The sequence below is a fragment of the Cotesia glomerata genome, linkage group LG2 (assembly GCF_020080835.1).
Source record: "Cotesia glomerata isolate CgM1 linkage group LG2, MPM_Cglom_v2.3, whole genome shotgun sequence".
In the NCBI taxonomy this organism is placed as follows: domain Eukaryota; kingdom Metazoa; phylum Arthropoda; class Insecta; order Hymenoptera; family Braconidae; genus Cotesia; species Cotesia glomerata.
In genome coordinates, this window is record NC_058159.1 from 27,704,220 (window position 1) to 27,718,345 (window position 14,126).

The following is a 14,126-nucleotide window of genomic DNA, read 5'->3' on the forward strand; positions in this document are numbered from 1 at the left end:
TGTGTTCGGATGAGGCTATGGAGAAAGTATTCAAATTTTTATCTCGTAAGATGCCCTTTAATTTTACTAAGGTTTTCCCCGATATTGCTTTGAATGCGCAGTGAAGATTCCCCACTGGCATTCAGTACAATTAACCCAAAGTAATTTTTCTTGTTAATTTTAGTCCAGAAAACTTGTCCTGTTTCTATTACCCCTACAAACGGTAATTTGTTTAATTTCTTTAAAGCTTTTGAACCGTTGTCACAAGGACAACCGTTCGAATCAAGGAAGTATACTAAATTATCTTGTCTATATTGAAATAATTCTTTTGACGTTACTATATTTGGTGTTTGTGTTGGTAAAGTAATATTGTTATTCTCAAATGCTACAGTGTTCCCTATTCGATTTGACTCAACATCGGATGGTTCGTCATCCTCCGTATCAGAGTCACTACTCTGGGAAGTTTCCGAGTCTGAACTTGATTCAGCTCGTTCGACTTCCACTGGATTTTCCAAATTAACAACCACTTTGCGTGGCCTTCCCCTACGTACCTTAGATAATCCGCATGTCTTTCCGGGGACTATCTCCGTACCTTTGATCTGTCAGCAACCGGTGACAACCGAAGTTTAGGGGATTCTGGTTCGTTTGATTCTACTGTTTGAGTTGTGTTATTCTGTGTAATCTCTGACTCAGGCCTGCCAGCAACCGGTGACAGCTGAGGCTCTAGGAGTTGTGGCTCCTGAAAATTATCTGATTCTACAATGTTTTTCTGAGAGTTCTCGAAATCATCTATTTCTTTTGTAATCGGTCTTCTAAAATTTCACGTTCTTCTATCCTTCTTTGAGCGCGGGTTGTAACGTTAACTGTTTCTGTTGGATTTCGTGATAACGCGTCTGCATTTAAATTAATCTTTCCTGGCTTGTAAATTACGGTGTAATCGTATTCCGCTAAACGTAACCGCCATTTGAGAATCCTCGCGTTACCGTCCCTTGCGGTTCGAAACCAAACTAACGGTTTATGATCAGTTACCACAGTGAAAGCTTTACCGTATACATATGGTCTGAAATTTTTAACCGCTTGTACAATCGCTAAAGCTTCCTTTTCGTAAGTGTCATATCGTAGTTCAGCTCCTCGCAGGACCCTTGAATAATACGCGATTGGAAGATCTCGACCGATCTCTCCTTGAGATAACACGGCTCCCAAAGCAAAACCCGACGCATCCGTAGTTATAATGAATGGTTCTGTAAAATCGGGGTATTGAAGAACCGGAGCGGTACATAATGTTTCTTTTAAAATGTCAAAAGCTTGCTGAGTTTCCTCAGTCCATATAAAGTCTACTTCTTTCTGTAATAGCTCGGTTAATGGTTTAGAAATTTTTGCAAAGTTCTTAATGAATCGGCGGTAATATCCTGTTAAACCCAAAAATTCTCTGATGTTTTTCTGCGTTTTTGGCACCGGAAATTTCCTAACTGCTTCAAGCTTCGACGGATCAGGTTTTAAACCCTCTTTACTAATGATGTGACCTAGATAATTTACTTCGGATCTAAGGAAGTGACATTTTTCGGGTTGTAATTTTAAATTGGCTTTTCTCAATCTAGCCATCAAATCATCTATGTGTTTTTCGTGTTCCTCCAAATCTTTAGCAAAAACAATAATGTCGTCCAAATATACAAACATTGATATTCCTTGGAGTCCCGTTAACACCGAATCCATCAATCGTTGAAACGTTGCAGGAGCGTTTTTCAATCCGAAGGGCATACGAGAATATTCCCAATGACCTTGCGGAGTGGAGAACGCTGTCTTACAACTGTCTCTCGGATCCATTTCGATCTGATGATAACCGGATGCCAAGTCGAAAACGGAGAAGTATTGCGAACCTCCCAATTGATCCAGAATCTCTACAATGCTCGGCAAAGGATAAGCGTCTGTAATTGTTCGTTCGTTCAAATTTCTGAAGTCGATTACTAACCTCCAACGTTTATTTCCTTGTGAGTCACATTTTTTGGGTACAATCCAGATGGGACTGTTATAGGGCGACTCCGAAGGCTTAATAATGCCTGAGTGGAGTGCCTCGTTAATTTGATTTTCTACTTCTGCCTTTTAAAGAATGAGGTAATCGGTATTGCTTAGTCGTGAAGGGAACATCGTACATTGTTGGGATTCTATGTTTGTAATTATTAGTTGAACCTAAAGGTTCACCAGGGATGTGGAAACAATCTGAATATTTTCTTAATAAATTTTCTACATGAATTCTCTCTATTTTCTCCAAATAATCTAAGTTTATTAAAGGTTTTAATTTTTCAAATCTACATTCATCGAATTGATTTTTGAACTACTGTAAATATTCTCTTTGTGACTCCAAGGTTTTCGATTAGATTTTCATAAGAATTTTCTGGATCAATCGTACGAGGTGCGTACGCTTCTTCTACCTCTCGTATAGCTAAGATTGGAATTTTAATTCCTACTTCATCATTAGTTGTGTTAAAGATCTGCATATAAGCTCGGCCATTACTAACACGGACTAGACAATTTCCTGTAAAAACTCCTTTACAGATCTTAACTCGAGGGAGGTAACCCTCCTTTAATTCCGGATTTTTGACCTTAATAAAAAATGTTGACTCGCTCCGAGGAGGTATATACATAACTCCGTCTTCAATTCTATTTGTTTTTTTAAAAGGGTGTTTGACGTTATCAATTTCTAAAACGCGGTTTTCGTAATCTATTTTCGCTTTGTGTGAAGAAAAGAATTGGGAACCTACAAGACCGGCATGAGGAATTGCCATTTCATCCGGTACAATATGGCAAACCGCTTCCTTTCCGAATAATACCAAACGAACACTACCTAGAGTAAATAAGGGTACATCCGCTATTCCGTGTAATTCTATTATGTCCTTTGAGTTTATTATCGAAGTTGATTTTACATATTTTCGTTTAATTAAGGTTTGAGAGGCTCCTGAGTCTAACATCATTATTATATCTTGGTTTTGGGGCGATTTGCCTGCAATCGAATATGGCAAATCGTCCCAGTCATAATTATTTTCTATTGTCATTACTCGATATTGTCGTCCAGGGTAACTTCCTGAACTACATGGACTGGGCGCACAGAGCGATCGTTCATCCCTGCGCCCGAAGGGTTGAACTGTACCCGGTTTCCTGGGAGATTTTCATATTTTTTAACGCAAAACAATTATCTTCGCTGTGAGACCTACTATTATGATAACCACAATATTGTGAAATTGGTGTTACTCTAGAATTACCGGTTAAGGTAGGGCAATTTTTAGCTAAATGCCCGTGTTGACTGCATAATTGACATCGTACGGCTCCCGAATTCCATTTTCACTATTTCCCATTACTACTGGACAAGCTTTCGCTGTATGTCCATTCATATCGCAGACTTGGCATTTACTTTCAGGACAATTTCTTGTAGTATGTCCGGGGGTTTTGCAACGATAACAAATTACGGTTCGACTTTGACTATTTGTTTCGTTATTACTATTATTTCCTTTGAAGTTATTATTATTATTAGGTTTATTAAACTGATTATTATTACCATTATTAGAGGCAATATTTTGATTATTGACTTTATTATAGTTGTTGTTATTTAACGTTTTCTGAGAAGCTATGTTACCGACATTACTACCCGACGTAAAATTAACCGGTTTATGAGGTGTGCCCTTTTTCTTTTCTTCCGTCTTATTTATATTCGAATCTTTCCTTGATTCCTTTCGTGCGTTGATTTTGTGTTCGATTTTAAGAGCTTCCCGGAGCGCATCTTCTGTCGTTTGACAAGATGGCATCCTATGGTCAATTTCGTCGTTTAAATTTTGAATGAAACATTCTGAAATGGACTTATCTATTGTGTCTTTAAATGCTGCTATTTGCTCAGGGGTTGCTTCAGGGTTTTGAGTTTGATAGCAATCAACTATTTCCCGACCTTTCCTTTTTAATCTATTCACGAACTCTGTTACCGTTTCGGAATTTCCTTGAAAAATACAGGCCAGTTGCCTCTGTAACTGAGTAATTGACGATACCGGAATATAAATTTTTTTCAGATCTCTGATTAAACTTTCTATATTAGCAGGTGCTGTGTTATTGAGAGAACTTTTGACATCAGTACTTAATTTACTAGAATATATTAATTTAATTAAATTTACTTCCGCGGCTTCAGGTAACATTCCTTTCGCATCCCTGCAGCATGTCGCAAAATCTATTAAGTCACCCGGATTGCCTTGAAAACGGGGTACGCAGACTAACGCGTCGTTTAATGATATGTGTTGATTCGCGTTTAATGCCATTCTTTCTAAATTAAGTTCGATTTCTGGGTCGTTATTATTAGGTGGATTAACTACTAGATTTTGAGGTGGATTATCAACTACTTGAACTTGAGGTATATTAATAACTACTGGAACTTGAGGTTTTGGGTTATTAGGTGGTTCTTCCTCCGAGCTTTCGTCGTCTGTAAATTCTGGTATTGAAAGAGCGGATACTCCTACGCCAGAATCTTTAAAAGTTAAATTATGCTTCTTTTCCCGCTTAACCAAAGGTAACCCAGGAAGAAGTTCTTGTTCTGGCTTACTTCTCAAAGAATAGGATGATTTAGGTTTATCATCAGACATTTAGTTGATTAAAACTTCGGAAAATTCTGTGCTCATATTCTCAATAGATAAAAATTAATGTTTTATATTGGATAAAAATAACAAATAAAAATAAAAATAAAGAAAAGAAAAAAAAAATTATTTTTTTTTTTTCATTGAGTCAAAAATTCATAAATTGTTCGATTTAGATTATTAATTATTCCTAGTATTCAAACATGAGGGACTATTTTTCATGAAAAATCGAGAAATTTCAGTTATAATCATATGAGCCTACCAAATTTGTTTTACCCCGAAAATAATTTTTAAAATAAAATAAATTTTTAAAATAAAATAAAATTTAACGAAAGGTTCCAAAAAAAAGTGTATGTATAACCCAGTAAATCAATTAGTAATAAAATTTTATCGAATTAAATTTAAAGCCTGGTTAATTCTTAAGTTAATTGTTCGTTGTAAAGTATTAGGACAAAACATTATACAATATTTTGAAAATAAAATCAATAAATCATAAAAAGAATTTTAAATAAATTTAAATTTTAGAGTATATCTAGTTTAATTAACTATAAACTTTATGAAATCTATCTTTATTCCGTAGTTTTTGGAAAAGAAAAAGGAGGAAAAAAAAAAAATATAAAAATAAATTTTAAGTAAAATTTAAAAATGTGAATTTCTGTATCAAATATTTCTTAGTAATTTTCCACATAAAGCTTCATGATCCCGGCTGAGCCCCCAAAAATGTTACGTCAGAACGCAACTAAAATTAATTATTTTTATCCTAGCCGTTAGGCTAATAGATAAGGATCTGAAGCTTATGGGAATTGGTTAAATTAAATAACAAAAAAGAAATAAAATTAGAATTCAAATTATTAGATGTATTCAAAAATTCTAATACATTACTTTTGGACTTACACTATATGTCGATGTCACCGCTTCTTGCCTGTTTCAATAAAAAGAATAAGAAAAAATATAAAAAATAAAAGGAAAGATAAATGCAACTGAATCTACTTTAACTTGACTCGTAACAACGTAAAATTTTACTAATTATAATAGACTGAGGAAAATATTGTGTTACGTTAACCTACTAAACTTGACCTCGTGTTGAGGGTGTAAAAACTAAAACTGGACTACTAGAAAACAAAAAAACTGAAACTGACAAGAATTTTAGGTGGTGACATTTTCCTAATTTCTATGTTTGGGGGAAACTCTAGGCCAATTACAGTAACACCAAGTAGTCACGAGTTTCCCTTTCTTCGAGAGGGCCCAACGTTTCGGGTAGCGCACTACTCCCTCCACGTTGTCTCAAAGGCCTGTTGTCTCCCTTCTCTTAAATTCTATGTTAACAATCGAAACGTAAATCATTGTTAAATTTTTACTTTGTTAACTAAGTTATTTATTTAACTAAATCTAAATTTACATTACTGTAGTTTATTTGTTTATTCGGGAGATTCTATTAAATTAATTAACCGAGTAATTAATTTATCGTAAGTTAAAATGTTTCATGAATTATATTTAATTCGAAATAAACCTTATAACATTTATTTCCTTTTTCTAAACTTAAACTATTGTTATTTATTAATGTTATTTAACTATTAATATTTTAAGTATTTTGCTTTATTATTACATACGTTGGTGTTCCTTATTTAAATTATTATACTAAATTATCATTATTGAGGAATATTATTTCTTTCAATATTCAAATTTGTTACTTAGATTATCATTATTTAAAGATATTATTTTTTATATTATTCAAAAATTTGTTTACTTAAAATTATCATTATTTAAAGATATTATTTTTATATTATTCAAAAATTTGTTACTTAAAATTATCATTATTTAAAGATATTATTTTTATATTATTCAAAAATTTGTTACTTAAAATTATCATTATTTACCTTTTTGTATTATTTAAAATACTGTTATCTTTATAATATTTTCTCTTTCTGTACATTTATTTTATTATCACAAAAAAATTTCTATTCCGGATCTAGACAAAGGTTAAAGTCCATTAGACTATTTGTTCAGGCTCGGAGCTCTTGGTCGGCCCAACCAAACGCGGAAAATTCCCAAGATGTAACTAGATAAATAAGACTATTTCCTTGAATGTTCGGGTCATAAAATTATGGTTTACAACCCGACCCATATAAACCGATTACCTGGCGTAAAATAGAAAAATAAAAAATATTCTTTTTGGAAAAATTACTAATGGCAATGTCTAGAGAGGAAAGTTTTAAAACAATAAAATAAATGTATGTAAAAATATGAATTATTAGTGGATAATTTATATCCAATTAATTTAAAATGTCGAACGTTGAGTCCGACATAACAATTTTTTTGGACGAAATTTCTAGTTGATTTTATTGATATATATTTTTTTTTTAAAAATACATAAAAAAATGAACAATTTAAAAAAAAATGATTATTACAACTTTAACAAATTTTCAAAAAAGTTTATAAATTTTTTAGAAAATTGTGATATTCAACTTTTTTTTTAAATTGTTCGTTTTTTTATGTACTTTTCAAAAAAATATAAAATAGAAATTTTATTCAAAAACATAAGAGCTAAAATTTTTCCAACTTTTTAAGGCAAAAAAGCTATTGAAATCTTTATTTTTTTCTTTCAAGACATTTTTTAACATAAATGCGCCGTAAAAATAAACAGAATAAAAAAAAATTAAAAAATGTTTTTTCACTTAGATATGGCCCAAAAATGTGGTTGACTCCACTTGTAAATAATTATCTTTTTAGTAAATATTTACAAGTGGGGTCAACCATTTTAATTTTCATCTTTTTGAACGAAATTTCTATTGGATATTATTGATATATTTTTTTTGGAAAAATGAAATAAAAAAAAAAAAGTTGACCATCACAATTTTAACAAATTTTCAAAAAAATTTATAAATTATTTAGAAAATTGTGATATTCAACTTTTTTTTTTAAATTGTTCATGTACTTTTAAAAAATAAATATATCAAAAACATCAAAAAAAGATAAAATAGAAATTTTATCCAAAAACATGACTCAAAATTTTTTCCAACTTTTGAAGGCAAAAAAGCTATCGAAATTTTTATTTTTTTCTTTCACGACATTTTTTTATTATAAATGCGCCGTAAAAACAAACAGAATAAAAAAAATTAAAAAATGTTAATTTTTCACCTAGATATGGCCAAAAATAAAGTGGACCCCACTTGTAAACAATAACCGTATTTTTAAATGAATTATCCTATAAAATAAAAAAATTATTTACCTTACAAATAAATCTAACAGGTACAAACATTTGCCTAATAATATAGCCTATGTCACCCGGGGATAGTGTAGCTTCCCAACAATGAAAGAATTTTTCAAATCGTTTCAGTAGTTTCGGAGCCAATATAACGAAAAAAAAACAATCAAATCTTCCCTCTTTATAATATTAGTATAAATTAGCGTTTTTACTCTAAAAAAGATCATTAGGATCTTACAAAAAAAAGAAGAAAAAATAATCGGGATAAAAAAATGTTGATTTGTTTCAATATGCGATTTTGCAGATCGAGCATTTAATATATTGGGATAAGACAATACTAATTGGAAGTTTTCAATGGATGTTTAATGTTTATTATTACTTTTTTATGCTGATGATTATCATCATGCTATTTTAGAATGTCGGGGATACATACCCCCTAGGAGTCAGTAGATATTCGCGGAAACAATGAGCTGAGAGGCTGCATGCGATTCTTCCTCTTTTCTCCAGTTGGCTATTGCCGGGCCCCTGTATATATGTGATTGTGGAGCAGTGGATAGCATTGTTATAATATACCCCGTTGTTCTACCACCCTCGCGGGACCGCCTCTCGTCTCTTTCAGCGTCGGCGCGACTTTCCGTGTATTAGAACGTTACCAGAAGAGTAAGTAAAGATACACAGAGAGTACAAGCGAGAGACAAATAGAGGAATATGATGTCGAGTAATATGGATTCCGCTTTGTCGCAAATTTGCGGCAATGCTAATGGACGAATCGTAAAATATTCTTTGCATTCATAAGCTAGTGCTATCTCTGTTACTCGCCTTACATTACTCAATTGATCTGGCTCCAGCTCTTCTTCTTACTCTCTTACGTCCATACAAAGTACGTTGGGTGTATGTGGATGCTCGATGACAATCAATTAAAAGCTTCTTTCAATTTATTTGTGTGCTTTTAAAGTCTGAAAAAAAATTTTAATAAAAGACATCACTTAAAAACATCAACTGAACACATAATACTGGAGTAAAAAAAAATTTTTTATATATTATATATATGATAACGAATCATTGTACTTACAAAAAATAAAGTATGAATATGAGTTGAAAAAATTATTTCAAAAGCTATTGATTATAATTATAATAATTATTATTTGGGAAGAAATAACAATTGCATCTACCTGTAAAAAACCAATATGAAAATTAAATTTATTAATTAACCCAAAAAATTACATGTTTATTTAATAATACTAGTTAGCCGACGCATTTATTTTATGATTTTTTTTTTCATTCATTAAATTAGAACGAAAAAATATTTTTTAAAAATTACACTTAAGATTTTTCAAGTTTTTTAAAAATGAAATTATTTAAAAATTTTTTTTTAATCATTTTTTCAATAAAACTAAAGTTAGCCGACATTTATAATTTTTTAACTTTTTTTTATTTAATAAATTGGAACAAAAAAATATTTATTAAAAAATTGCACTTAAAGTTTTACAATTTTTTTTTTTATTTTTTTCTATAAAAATTTTCAATAAAAATAATTGTAAAAATTTTTAGATGTCGACTAACTTAATTTTCATGTTTTTTTACCAATAATTTAATGATACTGAAATTATAAGACATCTAATAATTTTTTTTTATTTTTGTTAAAAATAATTCTTAAAAAAAATTTTTTTTAATTTGTCACTTGTAATTATTTAAAAATTTATAGATGTGAAGTTTTTTTTTAATTAAAATTTTTTTATAATAATTTAGTTGTAAAATAATCGAGAAAATTGATAGATTTTTGTTAATTTCAGTATCTAATTTAAATTATCATGAAAAAACAATTACATACCTTAGAAATTTAAGAAAATTATAATTGCAATTTTTTTTTAATATTTTATGAGTATTATTTTATTTTTTATGTAAATAAAAAAATGACATTAAAGTTAGCAATCACTTGACCATTTTTTAATTTTTTTTAACAAACAAATTTGTTCCAAAAAATTATTAAAAAAAAATTGCATTTTTAGTTTTTTAAATTTCTTTGCCAATTTTTTTTTTTCATTTTTTTGCAATAATTTATTTGTAAAAAAGATTCTAAAAATTATTAAATATCTGTTAAATTAATTGTCTTATAAAAAAAAATAATGACTCCTAATTTTAAGATGGTAAATAAAAATTTTTTTTTCTTTTTTAAATTAATAAAATTATAAAAATTTTGTTAAATTTTATTTCTCTACAAATTGCACGTGCATAAAAAAAATGAATTAATAAATTGAATAAAAATATATTTCGGAAATGCGAGTTTAGGCAAAAAAATTCTCCGAAACGAACGACAGTTGAAGTTCTTTGAAATTTCTTACTACAATGTCTTTGTTTGACTTCGCGACTACAGCGGATAAAGAGTTAGAAGTTAAAAACAAAGGTAACGAGTGGCGTTGTCGTTGCCGAGAAGTTTATTAAATTTAATGTGATTGGCTGGAGAAATTTCTCCATCTACAATTCTGAGAATTTAAAATCAAGAGCGGGAGAAATATAGCAGTTTAATTTAATTTCGAGAGTAAGTATCTCATTCCTCAGTCACCTTTGGTCAGAGATTGACTTAATTAAATTAATCAGTCCGCGATTTGTGTTACGTTAAAAAATAAAACAATCAAGTAAAAATAATTAAAATAATTACAATATAATCAAGTGTACTGAATTAAATAAAAAAAAAAAACAAAAAAATTATGGAAAATTATTCGAGTGAAATGAGTGAGTTAGTAGAAAAAACTAATGAGTGTTGTATATCCGAGCGTTTGATCGATTTGATGAATCGTACTCACTACGAGTTAGTTCAAGAGAATGGACAACGACGTTTGACAGCTCCAGAGCTTACCAAGGAGTACCGTGACCGCATCAAAGGAGCTGAAGTCTTTCTGGGACGACTCCCACGAAACTGCTACGAAGATGAACTGATGCCGGTGTTGGAGAAGGCTGGACGTCTGCTGGAGCTGAGGTTGATGCTGGACTTTTCTGGAACTACTCGTGGATACGCATTTGCACTGTATGAAGATGCCAAAACTGCTCGACGTGCTCGTACTATGCTTGATGGCTATGAAATAAGACCTGGGCATAAGATTGGTGTCGTTAAATCTATTGACAACTGCAGACTGTTCTTTGGAGGTGTTCCCAAAGATAAAAAAAAAGCTGAGTTTGTTGAAGAATTGGGGAAAATCCTCGATGGAATTTCAGACATTTATTTGTATCCGAATGCTCAAGATCGTACACAAAATCGTGGGTTCATTTTTGTCGAGTTTAAAGATCACCGATCAGCTGCGATGGCAAGACGTAAGCTCATTCCTGGCAGAGTTATGTTGTGGGACCATGAAGTAGCTGTTGATTGGGCAGATCCTGAGCCTGGAGAGTCTTTAGATGATGAAGTTATGGAGAATGTAAGTGGATTTTTAATTTCATTGTTTTTTTTTTTTTTTTTATTAATTTTTCATGAAAATTAAGTTAGCTGACATCTAAAAATTTTTATAATTTTTTTTATTGAAAAAAATATTACTAAAAAATAATGACATTAAATTTAGCTGTCACTTGACAATTTTTTAATTTTCTTTAACAAGAAAATTTGTTCCAAAAAATTATTTTTAAAAAATTGCATTTTTAATTTTATTAAATTTCTGCAAGTCCTTTTTTTAATCATTTTTTTTGCCATAATTTATTTATTAAAGAAAATTTAAAAAATTGTGAAGTGACAGGTAAATTTAATGTCATAAAAAAAAAAAAAAAATTTTATTTGTAAAAAACTTGGAAAACTTTGAGTGCAATTTTAAAAAATATTTTTTTGTTATAATTGAATAAATAAAAAAAAATAATTAAAAACGTCGGCTTACTTTAGTATTATTTATTATTAATTTTTCTCTAATCTGGTGATGTTATTTTTGTTCAGGTGACTGCTTTGTTTGTCAGAAATTTACCACTTGAGCTTCCTCACCAAAAAGTCCGTGAAGTTTTTCACAGAACAACTGGTGTACCGATTCTGAAATTGAAAAAAATTAATCACTTTGCTTTTGTTCACTACGAGACTCGTGAAATGGCTAAAAAAGTTCTTGAGATCATGAATGGTAAATAAAAAATAATTAATAAATAACTAATAATTATTAATTAAAATAATTAATAAATAATTAATAATTAATAATTAATGATTAAAATAGTTAATAAATGATTAATAATTCATAAATAAAAATAATAAAAATTTTTTATGAGTATTTATAAAAAAACGATTTTCTATTTTTTAGCTCCAAATGGAATTGCAGAAATACACCAGTGGGAGATTTGCTGGGCTAAGCCAATTGGTTCAACAAAAATACAAGAGCGACAGCGCGCAATCCAAGAAGCAGCTGGTACAGAAAAATTCCGCGATAATCAAGTTCTTCCCCAGAATAATCAACCAAATGGTACTAACAATAAACGTCAGAGTACAAAGAAAAAGTCGAAGAACGCTGAACCACGTAGTCCTGACGTTAATCGCAGTTTACCGTCGACTGTAAGCACTTCTCCGGAGATCGGTCGTGTCACCATAGCTCCAATCAGCCCGCCGTGTATCATTCCAACGGACTACAAAAAAATTTTAGAAAATTTTATCGCTCAGAAGTTTGGTGCTCGATGCCACTTTATTTGTATGCAAATGTTTGTACCTGTTGGATTTATTTGTAAGGTAAATAATTTTTTTATTTTATAGGATGATTCATTAAAAAATACGGTAATTATTTACAAGTGGGGTCCACTCTATTTTTGGCCATATCTAAGTGAAAAATTAACATTTTAAAAATTTTTTTTTATTCTATCGTTTTTGGATAAAATTTCTATTTTATCTTTTTTTGATATATATTTTTTTGAAAAGTATATAAAAAACGAACAATTAAAAAAAAAGTTGAAAATCACAATATTCTAAAAAATTTATAAATTTTTTTGAAAATTTGTTAAAATTGTGATAATCAACTTTTTTTTTTTAATTATTCACTTTTTTATGTATTTAAAAAAAAAAATATCAATAAAATCAAATAAAAATTTCATTCAAAAAAATGAAAATAAAAATGGTTGACTCCATTTTGGGCCATAACTAGGTGAAAAATTAACATTTCCAATTTTTTTTTATTCTGCTTGTTTTTACGGCGCATTTATGATAAAAAATGTCGTGAAAGAAAAAAATAAAGATTTCGATAGTTTTTTTGCCTTCAAAAGTTGGAGAAAATTTTGGCTCTCATGTTTTTGAATAAAATTTCTATTTTATCTTTTTTTGATATATTTTTTTTTGAAAAGTACATAAAAAAACGAACAATTAAAGAAAAAAAGTTGAATATCACAATTTTCTGAAAAATTTATAAGTTTTTTTGAAAATTTGTAAAACGTTAAAATTGTGATAATCAACTTTTTTTTTAATTGTTCATTTTTTATGTATTTTTCAAAAAAAAATATATCAATAAAATCAAATTTAAATTCCGTTTACAAAAATGAAAATTAAAATCGTCGACCCACTTGTAAATAATTACCAAAAATACTATCATTTAAAAATAATACAAATATATTGATAATTTTTTTTAGATTTCAATAGTCTGCAACAATCAAATTATGTATGAATTCCAAGGCCAGCTCTATCAAACTCAAAATCAAGCAATTAATTTGACATCTCGAGAAGTATACTACCAACTTGTCAACAACTCTACTATGCCAGTTATTGTCCCACCAACTGTTTATTCATCATCTAATTATCTGTTTGGTCAAAGCCAAGCTTGTCATTAAGTATCATTTTTAACAAACTTTTTTAATATTTATCTTTTACTATTTTTTTAGCCATGCTTGTCTTACATTTAATAATTTTTAATCTTTTTTTTATGCAAATTTATGAATTAACCCGCATACTGGAACTATTGTAATTGTAAATCCGTGATAATTAGTACTTAAGAAGAATTTAGATTATAGTTCAGTATAATAAGCGTTAATTTATAAATATATTTTATCATTGTTCGTATTATTATTTTTACAGTCTTACAAAACTATTTGTCTTGATTTAATTAATCATTGTTTTTTTTTGTTTTAAATAATTTAAAACACTTGCTTGTGAATTTTAAAAACCAAAGTACTATTCGTATAGTTTAATTCAATTAATTAATATTTTAATACTTTAACTTAAATAATTATTGTTTAATTTAAAAATAATTTAAAAAAACATCTAATTATTTTCTGTGTAATGTTACTTGATGTAATGAATTTAAAAGTTAATAAAAAAAAAAATTAAATTAATTATTATTAATAATAATTTAAGGACTGAAAATAAGAAATATCAGTACAGGTGACTAAAAAATACA

General features: G+C 29.2%; 1 protein-coding gene across 1 annotated transcript; it reads left to right on the top strand.

Moving 5' to 3' along the window:
* Positions 1 to 10,194: 10,194 nt before the first annotated feature.
* LOC123259567 (probable RNA-binding protein 46) lies at positions 10,195 to 13,645 on the top strand. The gene is made up of 4 exons (XM_044720146.1): positions 10,195 to 11,204; positions 11,708 to 11,882; positions 12,057 to 12,475; positions 13,363 to 13,645. The coding sequence occupies exons 1-4, from the start codon at positions 10,500 to 10,502 to the stop codon at positions 13,558 to 13,560; spliced, it is 1,497 nt and encodes a 498-aa protein (XP_044576081.1). The 5' UTR covers positions 10,195 to 10,499; the 3' UTR covers positions 13,561 to 13,645.
* Positions 13,646 to 14,126: the final 481 nt, after the last annotated feature.

What these genes read in the sequence shown, in the direction of transcription:
- LOC123259567 (XM_044720146.1), top strand. Translation starts at nt 10,500, where the DNA reads ATGGAAAATTATTCGAGTGAAATGAGTGAGTTAGTAGAAAAAACTAAT. An exon ending in ATGATGAAGTTATGGAGAAT is followed by an intron (nt 11,205 to 11,707) that starts GTAAGTGGATTT and finishes ATTTTTGTTCAG; the next exon opens with GTGACTGCTTTGTTTGTCAG. An exon ending in AGTTCTTGAGATCATGAATG is followed by an intron (nt 11,883 to 12,056) that starts GTAAATAAAAAA and finishes TCTATTTTTTAG; the next exon opens with CTCCAAATGGAATTGCAGAA.